A 19,057-nucleotide genomic window follows, 5' to 3' on the forward strand; every position below is an offset into this window, starting at 1 on the left:
CTCATATTAGCAGAAAAGAAAAATATTCCGATCAAAATATGTTTGCTATCATCAAAAGTTCTTTTCCTTGCAGGATGCCATTTGCCTTGGAAAAAAAATAGTATTTAATAGCTGCAATTGTATATTCTTTAGGAAACATAGTGTATTTCTAATTTTTTGTTCCTGAAACTGTTTTCTAAAGTATTAACAATTAAAAACAAGCATAAATCTAAATATCAATGATTTCACTGCCTGCAGATGTCTTCCTCTAACCACTCAGAGCTTCTGACTGAAATCGCTGGGAATTACATGCAGATCTGGAGTTAGGTTGGAGCTTTTTATGAGATTCTTTATTAGGTTCTTGGCACAACCTAATAGCATTGGACTTCTCATGCAAAACATTTTTTGCCTCAGAAGAACATCTGAGGTCCTGTTCCTCTTTAAGTGTAGAACCTTAGACAATGCAACAGCTCCAGAAGCTGTTGATCCATGTCAGTCTCAGAGCTGCTGATACTTGGGCTTGGTATCGCTGCAGAACTCTGGCTTCTGGTCCTGTTTCTGTATTCTCTCCTCCTCAGCATCCATGGGGCCACACATGGATGTTACACAAGTATTTCCTGACCACATGAGGATATTATTTACAGCACTTCCTCTAAAAATTCAAGGAGGGGATAGATGCTGCTGTCTCTGTGTGGCTGTTAATACTGTGAATGTCTTCTGGAGATGGCATACACTCTTGTTCCCTTTCAGGTAATATGTAAAGAATTTTTTACATGCAGCGATTTTTTTCTGAGAGCACGTCTTTGTGGGGACGGGCTTAGACAAGTGTCAAAGATGAGGGGAAAACATATTCCAAGGTTAACTGGTAGTAAGGTTGATGTTTTCACAAGAGCACTTGACTGTCGCTCTGAGACCATCAAAGCATCTATGCTAGTGCTTGAATATTAGTTTTCATTGGATTTATTCTCTTATTTTCAGAGTTGAGTATATCTTGCAATAAGCATTTTAGAAGGCCTTTTTTGTAAGTCTTTTGTTATCTTTTTTATAAGGACTCTTATAAACTTATGAACTGTTAGGAGCCATGAGTGATTTACAGAGCAGCAAAAGGGATGTGACACAAGAAGAGATCTCCTAAATAATGTATTTTACATTCTCAGGCAGAAGAGGGGCAAAACCTTTTTAAAGCAGTGTATCTCCTTTCCACACTGGATGCTCTGTTATGTATCTGCAGTGCACTAGTGGTAGTCTGTGGTTCAGTCTGTGTTCAGCTTTTAGTGTTGTTCCTCTTTCCTCAAGAGGAGACCCCTAGAGAAGGTGTTGCCAGTACCAGCAAACAATATTGCTACTGACTGGCCAGAGAGAATTAAAACATATCTCTATATATAGAATTTTTCCTTCTGTCCTGGAGACTCATTATGCTCAGTGTTTGGCAAAACCCTGAGCCTGTAAATTGATGTACCTTCTCTGAAGCTGAGAACATTCACTTTGTATCACACAGAACACAGCTAAGCCCAGTTCTGGACTACTAAAATTGCATCTCAATGCCACACTCCAACAGCAGATGCAGAGTACACATATTAGTCCACCCTCCCTCAACTACTGCTGAAATTGGAGTCTGTCACACAGATGCCTCAAAGTGGGTTTGAACTCTCAGGGAAAGTGTTTCCTCTCTAAGGCCTCTCTGCACGCAGTGTTCAAGGAGTTAACAGGGGAGCTACTTTGAAAATAGAGGCAGAAGGTCATTGTCGGCAACAGCAAAGACTCCTACAGCCTGCCATGGAGAGCCTTTCACCCGTCATTTCCCACCCAGGGGATTGTAAACATTGGCTCGCAGCCATGGAGTCCTACACAACTTCTCTTTACTTTCAGCATATACATTTATGTCTCCTAATGGAAATTGAAGCACGGCAAGTTACTCCTGCGTGTCCAGAAGGAGAGAGGGAGCTTCTGTTCATGTTAAAGAGATGGGAGAAAGAGCCATTACTCACGCTGGAATTTGAAAACATAGAGATACGCTTGTTTAGTGGTGCTTCACATGTAACATAGCTGCTGTTCTCAGGCAAACTTTCTCAACTCGCAGGAATGTGTAGAATGCTGTCACTTAATCAGAATCCAGAAGAGGTCTTTTATCTGCCATTTGTTAGTAACTAGCAATATTGCTCTTATCTCATTGTCCTTTAGCCTGATGCAGTGCCCTCAGACTTGAGAACTTGTAACATGAAAGTACTTATTACCTTGAACATTCCTGTTTGTATTGTCTTAAGCTGTTATCTCTTTGGCGTAAATAATTGATGCTTTGTATCAATTTTGAGAGTGTTATCTATAGAAGTCTGATCCACAACATTATTTTCACAAATAAAACATTTTATATTTTATAGGTCTGTCACCACTCTGGAGTAGAGTCTTCAGTGATCTAGACTAATTAAGGTCTTGTTTATCCAACACAATGTTATCTATATATAATTTTCCTTGTAATGTGGTTTCTTGAAAATAACATAAATTAATCAAACAATCTTTGATGTTAAAATTGAGAAATTAATGTCTATCGAGGTCTAGTATTGGATCAGCTGTAACATTCTGGTTATCTGCTGAATCTTCAGAGTGTTAATATCAGTTCAGAAAATCCTATAGCATTTATAAGTGGAGGAAATTTTCTTTTGGTTTCTTTCAAAATCTTGGGCTTCACTTAGTGATGTGAACTCTAGTTTTGGCTACTGAGTAGTGTATCAAGCAGCAAGGAAGGAGATAGATGTTGCTTCTTTCTCCACAGAAGAAAGCAGAGTGCTGTCTTCTAGAATTTTTAATAGTTCCATCCATTAGAAGCAGAGAGGTGGAATATAATCTGTCTAGATACAAAGTAGAATCCAGCCTGGTTAATGTAATTAATGCCTGCTTTTATTTTTATCCAGTGATTGTCTTAATGTAAAATGCATACACATTCCAGAGCAATATCCAGAAACTCGGCTCCTTGCCCCTTCCAGCTGATTGTTCTTAAGCATTCAGCTGCTTTCAGACACAGTCTTGCCCCATGACTCATATGCTCCTGGCAGAATAGTGATTTGGCTTCAGCAAAGGCAAGGAAAGAGCTGTCACCCAAAAAACCCCTAGCATAGTGGTCAAAGAATGTGCTTGGGTGTAGGAGGTGCCAATTAAATCCCCTTCAACTGAGTTTCCACTTTGAGATTAACCTAAGAACATTTGCACAAGATGTTAACATAGATGCAAACATATATTGCTTCTACCACCAGTCTTGGTTACAGGCTTCACCAGGTAGGGCTCCATATGGACTTCTTTTGACAACATCCATTTACCAAGGGTATCTGTCTACCAAAAAGGCTTCACTCACAGCAGTGCTTTAGCTCCAACACAGCTGCTTGTTTCTGCAGCACAGGTCTTTCTGATGTGTGCAACCACCTGCACGTAAGACCCACAGACACTTTCAGAGTAAGAAGAAGAATTTGATAACTGAAGATGTCTAAAAAGAGCTTCGAAACCTCAGTGGATTGTGTCCAGCATTTTATTGGTCTTAAGCTCACAAACCCACTTAAATGTGAGATTTAGACAGCCTGAAGACCCCTCTTGTTTTTGACCTTTCTCTCCAGTCCTTGCTTTTGGCTGGAAATTACATGTCTATGGCAGGTCTTGGTCCTGGTGATGTTTATTTCAAGCCTGATTTCTAATGACTGTGGTGTGTTTAATTATATATGAATGGATACACCTATGCATATATTATATCTGTATATGGAAAGTTCAACTTTTTCTTATTTTCTTTGTGTGTATTTACAAATCTCTTTTCACCTTTGTTTTTAGAAGGATGTTTCATGAGGGTTTTGTTTCCCAGATGTAATTTCAAGGAATTCTTGAAAGGTATTTCCTAGGAGTTTCGTCTCTGTGGTATCATATACAATTTTGCTTACTTCAATTTAAAGCCAGGTATTTATGTAAGGCCATAGTAAATCTAGTGCATTCAGTTTCAAGTGTGGAACAGATTTGCAGTGTTCAGAGTTGCTCAAATTCTTTATGTAGGTGTAGGAAGGCCCAGCTCTGTGATGGTTGCCGTGATCAGCCAGTTGAAGTCTGCACTTTGTGAACTAGTGAGGTACATCCTAAGTGAGACTTCTACTGGAAAGAACTGACTAGTTTATGACCCTGGGTTGTCTTAGAGCTTTGCTGTAATAAAGGAGTTTTTACTCTAAGCTATTGCTTCACATGACCATCTCTGACAGATGTTGTTCCACCAACCTTTTATCTATTATACCAGGCTCTCAGTGAAATTGGTACTTTGCCTTCAGACACAGCATTAGTTTCTAAGTTTAATTCTCAACTGAATGAAAATAGAATCTTGTAGAATTCATTTGCACCAAGTTTCTGCTGTCTAGACTCCCAAGCTGTCCACAGTAAAGCCTCTCACCTAGGGAACTGGCCCAATTTAATCCATTCTTTGTGGCTTTTCTGTGCATGTCCTCCTTTTGTTCAAGATGGCTTGACAGAAGTAGGCCCAAGTTCCATGGGAGAGAGGTCTCTGGTGGCTTTGCTTCATTTTGGCTTTTTCTGTTCAAGACTGGAGTCCAACACAGCACCCCAGGAAGTGGGAACACTTTTTTCTGTCAACCAGACTTTGTTTTTCTGGTGGCAGTGGAAAGCTGGTCATCATTATCAAGTCCAGCTGTAGGTGGGAAGGCTCAGATTCTCTGGTCTGATGAACCCAAGAAAAGGCCAGGCTGTCACTAGAGCAACTTTGGGGGATCTTGGCATGGTGACAGCCACAGTTTGGTCCTTGGCACAAGTTAGAGCTGTGTGTTCTCCTGCTCCCAGGGATAGGGCATAAGTGATGTGAGAGACTGTATAAGAGGTAGATGCCATCCAGTGGGAATATGCAGGCTGCCAGATCAGTTGATTTTGTGGCTTAAAGATTTAGAGGAGCTCAAAGCCTGAGATGTGCTTCTAGAAGTTAGGACTGTTCCCTGGGCTAGTTAATGCCAGCAGGTGACTGAGCAAGTGGAAACATTCCAGATTGCTGCAGCCAGACCCATAACAAGGTCTGTATTCCAAGGCATGATCTAAGGCTGCCACCTTTTAGGTGTTTTTAAGGTTTTTTAGTTTTAGTTTAGCTTGGAATTGTGGAAGGAAATGTCATCTTCCTTACAATAAGTGTTTGACTTGATGTCAAGAAGTGTAAGAAGACAGTGGTGTTTATTTCTTTTTGCCTTTGCAGGTTTTTTTTTAGTTCTGAAATAGATTATTAGAATTTGCTGGTTTGGTCTACAGACTTGATTATTGAGTCTTGAAGCATGATTGAAGAATGACTACTTCTATTTAAAATCTGTCACTCTCATTGTTAAGTATATCTATCTGTAAATACTTGGCAGTAATAAGCACAAGTCTCACTGCATGCAAAGCTGACCATTTTTGTAAAGAACTGAGTTGTGCAGCTCAGAGAATAGAAAACCATGGGTTTGATTTCAAGACATGACAAGACCTGCCAAGTCTTGACTTTTGTGGGATCTGGATCAGGTAGAGTAGTGTTGCTGATACTATTTTTGCTCATTTTCACCTGAAGTCTCAGGTACTCTTTCAGAAATGTTCTCTACGTTGTCTATGTAGGGAATTCTGTGAAATACTGTGCTTTGTAGAAATATATTTCCTTGTATGAGTTTTGAGGTAAGGTCTGAATCACTAGTGGTTTAAATATTGTCTCATGTTAAGAGCCAGTTTTTTCCTTTCTAGTAGCTGTTCCACAAAGATGTTTAGTGCACAAAGACTTTCAAGGTAAAACCCTCTGAATGTAGGTAAAGTGTCTTCAGCAAGCACACGATGTGCAAACACACACGCACACACGTTCATGCCTCCTGACAACGGATGTACCTAGAAATGCTCTTCAGCAGACCTGTCACACTGAGTGATGTGGTTCTTCCTAGAAATAAAAAAAGGAAAATTCTGGTTAGTTTTGTGTGTGTAGAACATCTGAGAAATGAATGGCTTCTTTATTTGTCATGTTATCTTACAGCAGATGCTAAACCATGTTTCCTTCAAATCACAAAAACAGGAGATCCCATTCTACTCGATAGTGGGTGGTACATGTGATCAGGATTTGTGTCTTCTATAAATAAATAATCTTTTGCTTGATGATCTAACTCATGGAATGATAACAACATTCATTCCAGTTTTCATAAAGCAATTCATCAAGCTTGTGCCCAAAATGGAGACAAATATGAATAAAGGGATAAAATTAGTATTACCATGTGCACTTCATGAGACCCATAGCACTAGAAAGGATTTAATGTTTTGTATGCTAAATCTTTTGTCAGGAAGTAAAGTGCTTTTTAAAAGTCACTAGAGTAGTTTGATACACACTTGCTTTAAAAGGGAAACTATTTTAATGTTTCTATAAACAGACAAACTATAATAATCTTTTTCTAAGAAAGAAACATTTCTCTTTAGTCATACCTATCTCTGGGATGGAACTGAAAACAGTTAAATAACAGTGAAAAAAGCACTGCTCAAAAAAGATATTAAACAAGTAAAAGTGCTCAGGCAGATACTATCCCTGGAAACTAAAGCACATCATATAATGTAGCAACTATTACCTTCTCTATCACAGTTAGGAATAATAATGGATTAAATAGATAAAAAGTATTTATTATTAGGAATAAAAAATAGATTAAGATCCTAGATTTACTTTATAAATACAAAATGATGCTCAGTGAATGCTCTAAGGATAGTGATAGGAAAACACAGTAAGACAATTTGCAGCAAGGGAGACACACCCCTTTTCCAAACCAGAGATGAAAAATACAGCATTGTACAAAGGCTAAAATTTAGCACATTCTAGAATCCCCTATTTTGCCCTCATTACACCTGTGGGACAGGTGGGTTTTGAATGTGTTCTCTGCCTGTGCTGGAATTGTTGTGCCTGGTGCTGCAGGGTGGAATGGGGCATTCATTGTCTCTCCTCCCTTCCTCACATCTTTTCCCCTTGCTTCTGCCTCCACACACCCCAGACTGCCTCCTTCCTTATTTCCTGGAACTCATGCACCCAAAAACACACACGAAATCATGTCCATATGTGCCATAGGTGTGATCCACTTCCAGAGGTCTTTGGAGTGTTCCTTGAGGGCATGGAAGTTGACAGGGAAGTGGGAAATACCATCATTGCTGGAGCAGAGCAGGGCATGGTGAGGGGTGGTGGTGGATCTGTTACACAAGAGGGCTGGGAAGTGGGGCCACCTTGGGCTGTCAGGAGGACTCAGAGCAGCACACAGGACAAGTGTAGAGCCCATGGTCCTGCAGAAATGCTGTCATGTCATACTAGTGTCACCAGCCCTCTGGATTGCCACTTCTGCCCTGCTCAGTCTTGACTGCTGGTCCATACTCCAAACATTATTAAACAAATACTTTCTTTTCCTAAGCAGTTTTTAATATTACATTGGCTTCATTTTAAACAATTTACTCTGTCAGACCAGCAAGCCATTTTAGCATATTCAGTTCAGAAATCACATTTCTTCTTTTCACTCTCTGTGGAGTCTTTTCAGTTGTGTTTCTACCAAGTGAGAGGGAGGTGGATTAGGCAGAAAGCCTCTCTTTGCAGTGGGGATTGAAGCCAAGCTTCAATGTGCTTGTCTGTAATTCTGTCCTCCCCAGCTAATCTGTGCTAAATGTGTCAAGTTCAGTCATACAGCTGAGAAGACATTTTTTACAAAGCTTCAAGAAAATTCTTCAAGTTGTTTTGCAGTCCCAGACCTGAAGAACAAGCCATGAAGTATCAGGTTCATAGTGAATTTGCTAAGATTACACTTTGAATCCTCATGAACAGTTTGAAGCAAAAGATTTTTTGTGAAATTGAAAGACCACAAAGCTACACTAAAGAGCTTGAGTCTGCATACTGTACCATATATCCTGTAGCTATGATCCCTCATTTTACTCAAAAAGAAAGGACAAAAATAAATTAAAAGCAGTCAGAAGGATGTCCTGAAGATCATGTGAGAGCCTTGTTAGTGAGAACTGAACAAAAAACCTGAGTTTAAAAACCATCGTAAGGAACATAATAAATTTAGAAGTAATCTTTCATTAGATTTAAATGCTTTAACTAACAAGATGAACCAGCATCTAATCACCAATATAATTAACAAAATCATACAAAAAGAGCATGGAAGAAACCACAATCACAAAAACAAAATGTTTACAAGAAGAATTTTACTTGAATTCAAGGGTACTTTATGTGAATTTAAGCATCCTGCTAATTTCTTTTGTGACATGATTTCTGTGAAAGTTAGTATTTTGGAAGGTTTTACAGTCCTTTTCCAAGTCCCTTCAGAACTAAATAGCATAGGATTAGTCTCATCTGGCTTTGGATGTCTGAAAGGAAGACGTGGGCCAGTCAGATTCTCCCCATGGATGCAGTGTGTGTTCATCTGACCTGTGCAACACATTTAGGATAAAGTACGAGCAGTTGCTGGGTGAGATGAGGAGTAGGCCATGGCTCCCCACCCCATCACTCTTGTGGAGGCACCTCTGAATCAGAGGAGATGAGGGAAGCGTAGCAAAATGCCTTCTTTCTGGAGTGAAAGGAAGACCCGGGGCCACAGCGTGACTCACTGGCTGGTGGATTAAACAGTGCCAGAAAACATTCGTGGGTACTGGAGCTCAATTGTCCATACTGTTAAATTATTAGAATGGTTCCTGGCATGAGCTATTCCATCCAGCCCTTCCCCAGACAGTTCCTAGGTGCTGGCAGTTAAGCATGGACCAAGGACCATTCCCAATAAGCAGTTTGCATGCGGTCACCTTTTTTGGGAGGCTGAGAATTTAATAATATGGACATAGGCCACTCTGTACTTTCTGGTCTCAGTGCCAAAGGAACATTTCCTGTCCCATTTAATTTCCTAGCACAGACATAGCTGCTGTGTTACAGTCTGATCCCTGCTTTGTTCGTGTAGCTGTGCAACTGGGCACTGGTCTGTACTTAAAGTCTGTGGCAAACTGAAATGTAGTCTTTTGTGTCTGTGTTACTCAACCACATCCCTAAACCACTGTTTGTCTTCTTTGAACTGAATGCAATTCAGACAGCAACTATATTTGAGAAGGCTGTGTATTGTGGAGATCTGTTTAAATTAAGGAGCTATGCAAAAATGAAAATCTGTTCTGTAAAGTAAATGGAAATGATACGAGACTGTCACAATGACTAGATCTTCTGTAGCTAGTGAGTAGACGCTTCCCACTAATTTGATTTTTCATCAGGAACAGGTAACATGAAGTGAAGGGTTGAAACTCCTTGGGCTAGGCAATGCCTGATAGCCACATCTGTCAGGCATAGTAAGGCAGAAAGCTTTATTTCAAAATGAATTCCTCTTTCTTCATCTGACTCTAAATGCAGCTTTGCCCTTGCTTCTCACTGAGAACATTTCCTTCTTCAGAGAGTCAGACAGAACCTCAGTCAACTTTTGCAGATGTTCTTTTCCTTTCTACTACCTCTCATATACATACATTATTTATTTACATATGTTATTTTATTTATCATGAAGTCCTGCCTAAATCTATTAACTTTTGAATAGTTAGAAGTAGTGATCTGCAGCTACTGATACCATCCAATCTTATCTGGATAGTAGAAACATAGAAGGAACTTAGTTACATCTTTAAGTACTTAATTCTTCCAATGTGTGAATGTTCTTTGCATATGTAGCTGGATCTATTAAATACAAATGTTACAGGGTGTCTTCAGGACATGCAGAGTGGACTAAGAAGTTAAAGTGGGAAAAGGAGATAATTTTGCCCAGGAGCATTTGGAGGAAGTTGGGAGAGGACTTGGTGTGAAATCTAGAGGAACTTGGAAGTGCAAAGGAGCTGATGAAGAATATGAGGGAAGGCAGAGCCTGTGGGATACAGCAAGAGCAGTAGGCTGTGTCCACCTGGGTGTTTGCACAGGAGCAGCAGGGATTTAGGCATGTTTGGTGATGCTGTCAGGGGACCACTGTGTGTGTGACTGGAAGGCAGAGGAGAGCAGTGGAAAGAAGCCAGGAGCTCATGGGACGTGGTAGAAACGTGGCTGATGTAGGAGAGGAGCTGAAGAGACCAGCCAGGGTGAGCAGAAGCAAGGAGAAGGCAGTGGAGAGAAGTTTCTTAGGATAGAGGACTAAAATGCATGGTCGCTAAAGTCTACAAGCGCCAAAGTATTTTGGAGTCTTGCACAATATAGGATCTTCATCTGCATGTGAACATGAATCCTTTTCATACAGAGCAATCATCATGTGTGTCAGATTTTCAGGAGAGACAGAATTTAAGTGAGATGTACTGATGCAGGTACTGATCCTAAAAATGGGACTTAATCAAGCAGCTGTTTTAAGTGTGCTGTTGCTCAGGGAGACCTTGTCTCCCTGGTAGTGTGACATACCTAAGCAAAGCATTTTTTCACTCAGAACCACGCTAAAGAGGAAGTGATGACCTGCTTGTTCAGCCTCACTGTATCCTGTGTTCAGAATAATTTTCATTTCTACTTCTCTGCAAATGTTAATGGAATGTCCAAAAATATTTTCTTGGTTTCTATGGTAAGAAAGAGTGTGAAACTGCTGAAACCACTGCATCATATGCATCATCCTGTGCTTTTCAGGAGAAGACCCTGACCACAGAAGGAGTCATCTGTGGTGTTACTTGTGTGCGAGCTGACATTTAGTACATTTTGATCCCTTTCAGGTTGACATTTTGAAACACAGACTTGCATGTTACAAACCATAAAGGTTATTTGATCGCTTTTATAATGACACATGAATGACAGAGCATATCAAATCAGCTCAACTTCCTTCTTCTCTGACTATAATGCAGTCAGGCATTAGCTGAAATTTAATTACTAGTCTTTTGGAAAACATATCTTTTACAGGTTTAACTTTCCAAATTACTCAAATGAAATCTCCTGGTCCCCTGTGTGTGCATGCATGGAGCATAGCAGGGTGCAGATGCTTGGGGAACTTGTCAGTAAGGAGTCAGAGGGGAGAAGCAGCCACCGTGCTGCACACTTCCGCAGCTGGCTGAAAGCAGCACTGCTCCCCTGAGTAAGCACGGACATCTGCATTAGGAAAAATAATGTGTTTTAGGAGGAATTATATCTGATTCAGACGGCATTTCCAGAGAGAATCCCTGACCTCCAGTTATATATGTCTTCTTTCATTGGAGTGAATTTCTGAAGAAACTTTTCTGGTTTTTATGGAGAGAAGTATTTCATAAAAGCATCACTGGTATGGTACCAAATCAGGAACAAGATAAACGGAGCTAAGTAAAGACCAGCTTCCACACAGGAATCTGTTTCTGAGGGTGGGTATCTGAAAGTGTAGCTTGCCAGTGCAGTGCTTTGTACTGTGTTATTGAACTGCTTCATAGACAAATTTTATAAATAAACATCAAAGTTTTTAAAATAACTGTTCAGCAAATATGACCACTCTTGCAATTACCCATGAACGTCCCTTCAGTAGCCATTCGGTGGTTCCAAAGGCTGTCAGGGCGTGTAACAATTGTAATAAATGTTGTATTTGCCTGTTTCATCTGGCTCTGACCAGCAAATTCGGCTGATTACTTCCATTGTCATTTTTCTTCAGAAGATAATTACACTGTTATCATAAAATCCCCCCACTATTCTTACACATTTCTTTGTGTTGGTCTTGAAATTCAGAACTCACTATCCTAGTTAACATAATTTTAAAATTTATTTTCATTCTTATACTTGACTTTGTTTCCATTTTCTTTTTTCCAGAGTTTTGGTTTGGTTCATGCTCCTCCTGAGGGTTACATTTCCCATCTTCATGTTTGTTGAAGAAAAAAACAGTAATTGTAGAGACCCTGCCAGCCCCCATATCAATAGTCAGAGGTTTAAATTATAGCACAGAGTAAGAAAATATTGGCACTTAGCTGATGGTTGTATGTTGTTATGGCTGGATTATATATGGAGTGTTCTAGGGTGGAATACTTCTGTGGCTCTAAGATTATATTCTAGCAGGGTAGAAGCTCACACAGAACTGTGCAGAAGCTCCTTGTATTCTTCTGGAAATATCCTGAAGAGACAGTCAGCCTCATCTGTATTTGGTCTACTTGTGGGATACAAAAGGATAAATATAAACTGTCCCATCTCTGTTGTGGGTCCAGTGAGCAGGACTTATCAAAGTACATTGATGGAGCAGTGCCAGTAGAATTCCCACCAGGTCCCTACAGTGTGTTGTGACATAACCACCAGGACAAGAACAGCCTAAAAGCAGGTGCTTTACGTGGCATCTGTCTGTGGGAAACAGTGTGTCATTTGAACATACAGTGTGAGAAAAGTTACTGGTGGTCTGACCAGCAGCACGTAGGCAGAGATGGTCACACACCTATAAAGCTCAGGAATCTGCCAGGAATCCTTGTGCTGTGTTGCTTAGCTAAAAACTGATAGTTCAGTGTTCCTTTGTGTGCAAGGAAACCACAGTAGACAGCACTAATGCCTTTGGTAAGGGGCAGCTTTGAGAAAGGTTTGACTTAATATGTAGCCAAAAAAGTTAAAATCGCTTCATTTTCTTCAGACTTCTGATGCAGGTCAAACATGTTTACCCTGATTGGCCCATGCACTTGAGTTAACCCAATTTCTTTTAAAGAAAATAATGCATAAACCATAAAGGGCTGAGAACAGGCATGCTGTAGGTTCTGATATGTCCTGTGGGTAAACCCACAGTATTCCCTGTCTTGTTTTCTTTCACTTTGGCTCTGGTGACTACATCTATATCCACAAAAGGTAGGAAACCAAGGCCTTGTTCAATTGACTAACATTTACCCAATGGAGAGTCCAAATCTCCACTGGAAAGTGTTTGGGGTCTGTAAGCTACAAAAGCTTCAAGGAGTTGCTGGTAGTGTGGTGTTGTGCTGTGATTGTCACACCAGTGCTGTACTCCAAAACTATAGTTTTTGTTGTGCCCTGAATTGCAATATTCTTAACAAGAAATGGTCACACATCCTGAGTCATCATCACTGCAGCTGTGGATACTGAGATTTTCCATACAAGGCCCTTTTCTATGTGCTGGCTAAACCACTTGGCCCTAATATGTGAGTTTTTACAATACAGATTAATCTAAGTGGAAGCTGTACGTACAGCACTTAGGAGGTTGTAATTCTGCAGCTAAACACTCTCTTTTCTGTTCCTTTTTGTTTTGCAGGTTGTTACTTTGTGGTATAGAGCTCCTGAAGTCTTGCTTCAGTCCAGTTATGCAACAGCAGTTGATCTTTGGAGTGTTGGCTGCATATTTGCAGAAATGTTCCGTCGAAAGTAAGAAATACGGTTTTATTTTCTTCATGATTTTCATTTGAAAAAGTGTGCAGTAATGCCTGTTACAATACATCATGTTTATATTGGAAAGGCCTGGTAGGATGTTTTATTTGCAGTGCAAATATAGATGCCCATTGCAAATTCCTACTTGGTGCTATCTTGGAGTCTTTTGGTGGGAGTCTCGGCTCTTGGTAAAACTTGCATGAGCATTGTTGTATTCTGGTTGAAACTGAATCCAAATTCAGATTAAACTGGGTGAGAGAGGCTATTGATCAATTTGAGTAAAGATGGATTGTGGAAAGGATTTACCCTGAGGAATGCAGGGCACTGTGGTCAGCAGTCTTCTTCCTCTGCAGTTTGTGCATTGAAGCATCATGTATTTGCTTGTAGTCTGCTCTTGGGATATTTGAGATTTAAGAAGCCAATGTAAAGTTGTTTTCTAGAGTGAGTTATGTAGCCTGTGGGTAGGGTAACAGATATGTTAAATGTAGTCAATCCCATCCTTCCAGATAACTGTCTTTTTTTTAGCTGATTATATGAAATCAGAACTATCTCACTATAGAGTATTGCAGCTGGATGCAGGAGAGCTGTGAGTTCAAGAGTCCCTCTCGTGTTCTGGTCTTTGCTAGCAGAAAGCCACTGATGGGCAGGTTTTACCTTGTAGGGTGGGGAGAGGAAGAAACCTTCAAGAATTTTAACGGGATAAATCTGTCTTGATACTAACCCAGTCACTTGCATTTTGGTTGAGCTGAAGGCAAAAACTGCATGTTGACATCACCTGGGTGATCTCCATGTAGAAACTGTATAGCATTTTGTAACACTCATGTTGAAGCCAAAGGATATACAGAAAGAAAATGTGAAAGAAAAATACATACTGTGTGGCCTAAACCCCAGAATCAGTACAATTTACGAGAAGATGCAATGCTGTAAGGGCCTTGAGAAACAGCTATGTAATTTTTACAATGAGTTCAAATACTAATTGAAGTCTTGTAAAATAACTTTGGGATATTACTACTTTTTAATGTTGTATGGAAAAATCATTTTTCTTGGGCTTCTTGCCTGGTCAAATGGCCTGGGTAGAGTTATCCTCCACCCTCTCTAGTCTCTGACTCAGAAATGAAGTCAGAAAATTAGAGAAAAAAAGAATGAGGATTTTAGGAATATCACTTAAACTCTCAATTGCAATGTTTTAAAGATTCAGTCTTGGCCCATATACCCACATATTCACAATAGTATAGTTTATCGGATTCAAATAGCAGAGTCAAAAGCTTCATTTTAGCATTTGCAGTAAGAGTGATACAGGCCGAAAAATGAATGCAGAACTTTATTACATGCACAAAATTTTTTTTCCCTCATTTAATTTGAAGCATTTTGACAGATAAGAAATACTGCATATACAAACTCCACCAGTTTAGCTTTTTTTTTTCCTTGTAATAGTGTATGAGCTTTTCTGACTCTCCAAATCCTCACAGTAAGTTAAATTTTATATATAAATGCAAATATTACATTAATACTACACAATCAGTATTTTTTTCTTACAGAAATGAATCTGATTTGAACCAGAGTTCAATAAAACCAGTACTTCTATTTTTCTTGCCAGATGTGGGGTCAGTCTGACATTCTCAGTCTTACATTTGGGAGACTGTCAAAAACTGTAGAGGTCAGGAATCTGCCAAGTCTGTATGTACTATGTTCTTTCATCACAAACAATATGACTTCTACATGCTTCAGTGAACAAGCATGGTTTGGAAGACTGTTCTCAAGGTTCTTTGCCATAAAGCTACAGCAAACAGCCCTGAATGGTGGCTCTGTGGGTTAGCATTGCAATACTCTCTGCATGATCTGTGCTGTCTTATGGATTCTTCTGATGGATTGCAAAAGAAAGCCCATGCTACAGTGACCTTGGTAGCAATAAAATATAAAATTTTGCAAACTCCGTGGAGTATATCCAAAAGTCTGAAAAAATGCCATAGCAGTTTTGCTGGGAAATGGTAGTGCCCTTGGGTAATCACCAATCTGTATTTCCACTGGTGTTGGTAGGAGAGTATGAGAATGCATCTAAATCTTTGCATGATAGACATGGATATTGATATTGATAACTTTTTCATTTTGCTTTCCTACTGAGTACTTTTTGCCTTGTTTTCCTACTCTCTTCTGCTTTCTCTTAAACATCTTAAAGGTCTGTTTCTTAGAAAACATAAAGGTCTTTTTCTTAGAAAACATACTGAGACTTCTGTAGGTATTTTTATATCCTAGGGACTTCACTGGAATGGATTTCATAATAAAACAGTATACAGCATCACAAAACATACCAGAATTCTGTTTTTGTCAAGGAGACATTAGACAGTTTGAGTTTGCTTGAATAGAATTTTGTAGGCTGTCACAAACACAGTGAGGGTGCTTTAAGCCTGGAGAAGTGCAGGAGAAAAGTGAGCTCTGTATGAATGGTCCAGTCTGTATGTTACAGGTTACTATGTCTTCTAAGTGGATGGCACCTCGGTTTAAATCACCCTTAATCTAAAAACAATTTAAGATAAATGCAAGCCAAGTATGTATTTAAGAATTAGATCCAAAATACAAAGAAGTGAATAAAGGACTTGGATGCAAAAAGAATAAATAAATCTATCTATGTCTAGACACACCTAGAGTAGATTTGAACATTTCTCTTGTCTTGGCTGATTCAGCTGAACAAATTACTCTTTTCAGGTCTGTTCCTCCCGCCGTCTGAAGTTTATATAAAGTCATAGCTATTTTAAAAAACTGCACATTTTAATTTTGGTACAGATTTTTAGGCTTCTGCAGAGATGAATGCATAGAGTTTGTATCCTGAAATCCCTCAGTTAGATTCCCAAGGATCTTATTCTGCTTACAGATCATCAATAAAATGCTCAATACTTAGGTGTGCATGTTATGTACACAGAAACTATTCTGCTTTGAGTGTCTTTTCTGTCCATGTGCACTGCTGATGACAGCACTCCCAAAATAAAGCATTACTTCAAAAATTCATTGTATGACAGCTCCAGTATTTAAATTTCCTGTGTAGTTAAGCAGTTTGCAGTGACTTCTAGACATTTGGATGGAGTGTCATTATGTAACAAAAGAGTAAATGTGTTTGTCATAGTGCCTGTTTCCTTTGTGATTTATTTAAAAGCTCTGGTGCATGGGTAGTAAAAACCAGTAGGGGAAATTGCAAGAAAATCTATGGCTTGCTACCATATCAGAGTCCTTCAGAGATACAGCTGGCAGGATTGACGGGCACCTGAGGGCATGGGGACATCATTTGGCTTCTTAATTAATGTTTAGGTAAAGATTTGAATTACTTATAAAAATATTACACTTTCAGACTGAGCATTTTCCAGGCCAGTAGGAAAGGGGTTTGTACCTTCTAATTGGTCAACATCTCGTTAAAGAGAAAGGCAATTATGAGATCGTGTCCATTTCTGTCTGGATACGTAAAACTCCCTCAGCTGGCTCAAGGAGTATGGGGTGGCTCCTAAGCAGGAAGCCATGACCAGTGTTCTGGGAAGAAGAGAATGTCTTGTTGTTTCAATTAGGTAATACTTAATCCAGGTGAATGAGGGTGAAACGGGGAAAAAAGTGGAAACCCAGATTCAGATCTGTGTGAAATGCTCTGTAAAAGAAAACTCGGATTGCCAATCCTGGATTCTCTTCTGAGTAGGCAGTCTTGAGAACAAGCATCAGAATGTTTGGTGCTTCATTCTTAGTGCATCTATACCTGCCCAATTTTCAAAACCACGTACCTGTATGATTTCTATGCTTTACAGTGCTACAGGAGGTTGGTAGGTGTGCATGTGGGACTCAGAAGTCAGGCTGTCTATGTAACAATTCCAGCTAGGCACATTTAATTGTAATATTAAACAAGCGACTGAATTTGTCTCCCTTTGGAATAAATACAGAGCTAAAAATCATCAGAAGAGACTATCAGTTTTTGTAGCCTCTGTTTTGTTCACAGCCCAGTCAAGCTGAAAAGTCATGCACTGGAGGGTGGCCATATGACTGCATGTTTACAGGCACCAATTCAAACCCAAAACTGAAAAGACAGTCCTCTCTCAAAACTGTTTTCCACCTCCCCAAACCAAAAGTGAAACAGTATTATCTCAGTGCAAAAAGCTTCATCTATCCAGGAGGGAAATTAATTCACATGAGTTTCTTACTGAGGCAGTTTGTGCACCAGCTCCATGGTGTTTTAATCAGCCTGCTGTTGGTAAAATCATCAGACCCAGAAATTCATAAGCCGCAAGATTGGCACAAATAGTATGAGATTATTATTTATTCATTCTTAAATATGAAATCATGTTTTTAGCATTTGTCACATTTTTCAGCCTACTCTGTCAACTCCTAATATATATCAGACAGTTACTGTATTACCAACTGTGCTTGGAAATTGTAACAGCAGATAAGAGATGTGAGCCTCTACGAAAATACCTATGGTGAGCCAAGTTCCCTGGTGGATGCAAACAGCAGACACAGGGAAACAAGCTATTGGCATGTAAGTCATCTTTCAGTGGTATAAATTTGTCCAGTTAGAGGAGTTACATCGTTGTGTGTAGAAAAAGCTTGAGCTTGGGACTTTGTTGTTCTAGATAATGTATACAGATGTGATAATATCAAAACTCTGGTGATGGGAACACTGGATTTGGGACCTAGAGGCTGCCTAGAATCATAAAACATCATGTTTTAAAAAACTAGCAGTGCACAGATTCATTTTTAGCTGTAATGTCTTAGGGTACTAAGTAATTGTAAATCATCTAAAGTACTAAAATGTGGTAAATCTTTATTCCCCTTTCCAAACAAGCCATAAATTATTAGTACAGTTTGAAGTACAGTCATCAGATCATGTGCTTTCCTGTGTCAACTACAGAACCAGGTAGAATGGATCTGTGGAAGGAGACCACAAGAATTGTGTGGCCAGCAGGACTGGGGAGGTGATTGTCCCTCTGTAGTCAGCACTGGTGAGGTCACACCTTTAGTGCTCTGTTCCATTCTGGGTCCCTTACTTGAGAAAGGACATTGAGGTGCTGGAAGGTGTCCAGAGAAGGGAAGAGGAGCTGGTGAAGAGTCTAGAAAACATGTCCCATGAGAAGCAGCTGAAGTGAAAGAACAAGAGGAAATGGCCATGGGCTCAGCTGGGGAAGGTTCAGATTAGGTATTAGAAAAAAAATTTCAGTCCAAGAGTGGTCAGGCATTGGAATAAGTTGTCCAGGGATGTAGTGGAGTCACTGTCTCTGGAAGTGTTCAAGAGATGGATGTGCCACTTGGGGCTATGGCTCAGGAGTGTTTATGGTGGTGTTGGACTGAATGATCTTCACGCTCTCCTTCAACCCCAGGTGTTCCTGTGATTCTGAGAAGGAGGACCCACTCAGAATATGCCCCTCACTTCTACCTCTACCTGACTCATGAGCAAAGAAGAGCAGCAGAGTCAGCTCTGCAGCTGAAGTTTCAGTTAATGCTTTGTGGGATGATCAAGTGATTGCAGAAAGAAATAGCCAGGTGTAACAGCAACACCTTTTTTTAAGCTATCTGCAAAAATTTAAGTTGGGAAGTTTGAACTTCTGCCATTGGCATTGAGTGAAAAGACTAACTTTTTGGCAGGATCATGTGATAAAGTCATGGCTTCATTGAAATCATTGTTGAAATTATCCCTGACTTCAGAGGGGGTTGTAACCTCTCCAGAAACAATTCAGTGTGACAGGGTGGCACAAAGAGTGGCAAAACTATTCTACACAGTACAGCACTTGAAATGATTGCTGTAAAAGACAGTGCTGCAAACTGGCAAGGCGTAAG

General features: G+C 39.8%; 1 protein-coding gene across 2 annotated transcripts in view; it reads left to right on the plus strand.

The window, feature by feature from the left end:
* Window positions 1-19,057, plus strand: part of CDK6 (cyclin dependent kinase 6) — a 134,100-nt gene that overhangs the window by 80,601 nt on the left and 34,442 nt on the right. For both annotated transcript variants that reach the window (XM_056483231.1, XM_056483232.1), the window contains exon 5: window positions 13,143-13,252. In XM_056483231.1, coding sequence (XP_056339206.1) covers window positions 13,143-13,252 — 110 coding nt within the window. The remainder of the gene's footprint in view (window positions 1-13,142; window positions 13,253-19,057) is intronic.

Source organism: Oenanthe melanoleuca, chromosome 2 (genome assembly GCF_029582105.1).
Source record: "Oenanthe melanoleuca isolate GR-GAL-2019-014 chromosome 2, OMel1.0, whole genome shotgun sequence".
Taxonomy (NCBI): Eukaryota; Metazoa; Chordata; class Aves; order Passeriformes; family Muscicapidae; genus Oenanthe; species Oenanthe melanoleuca.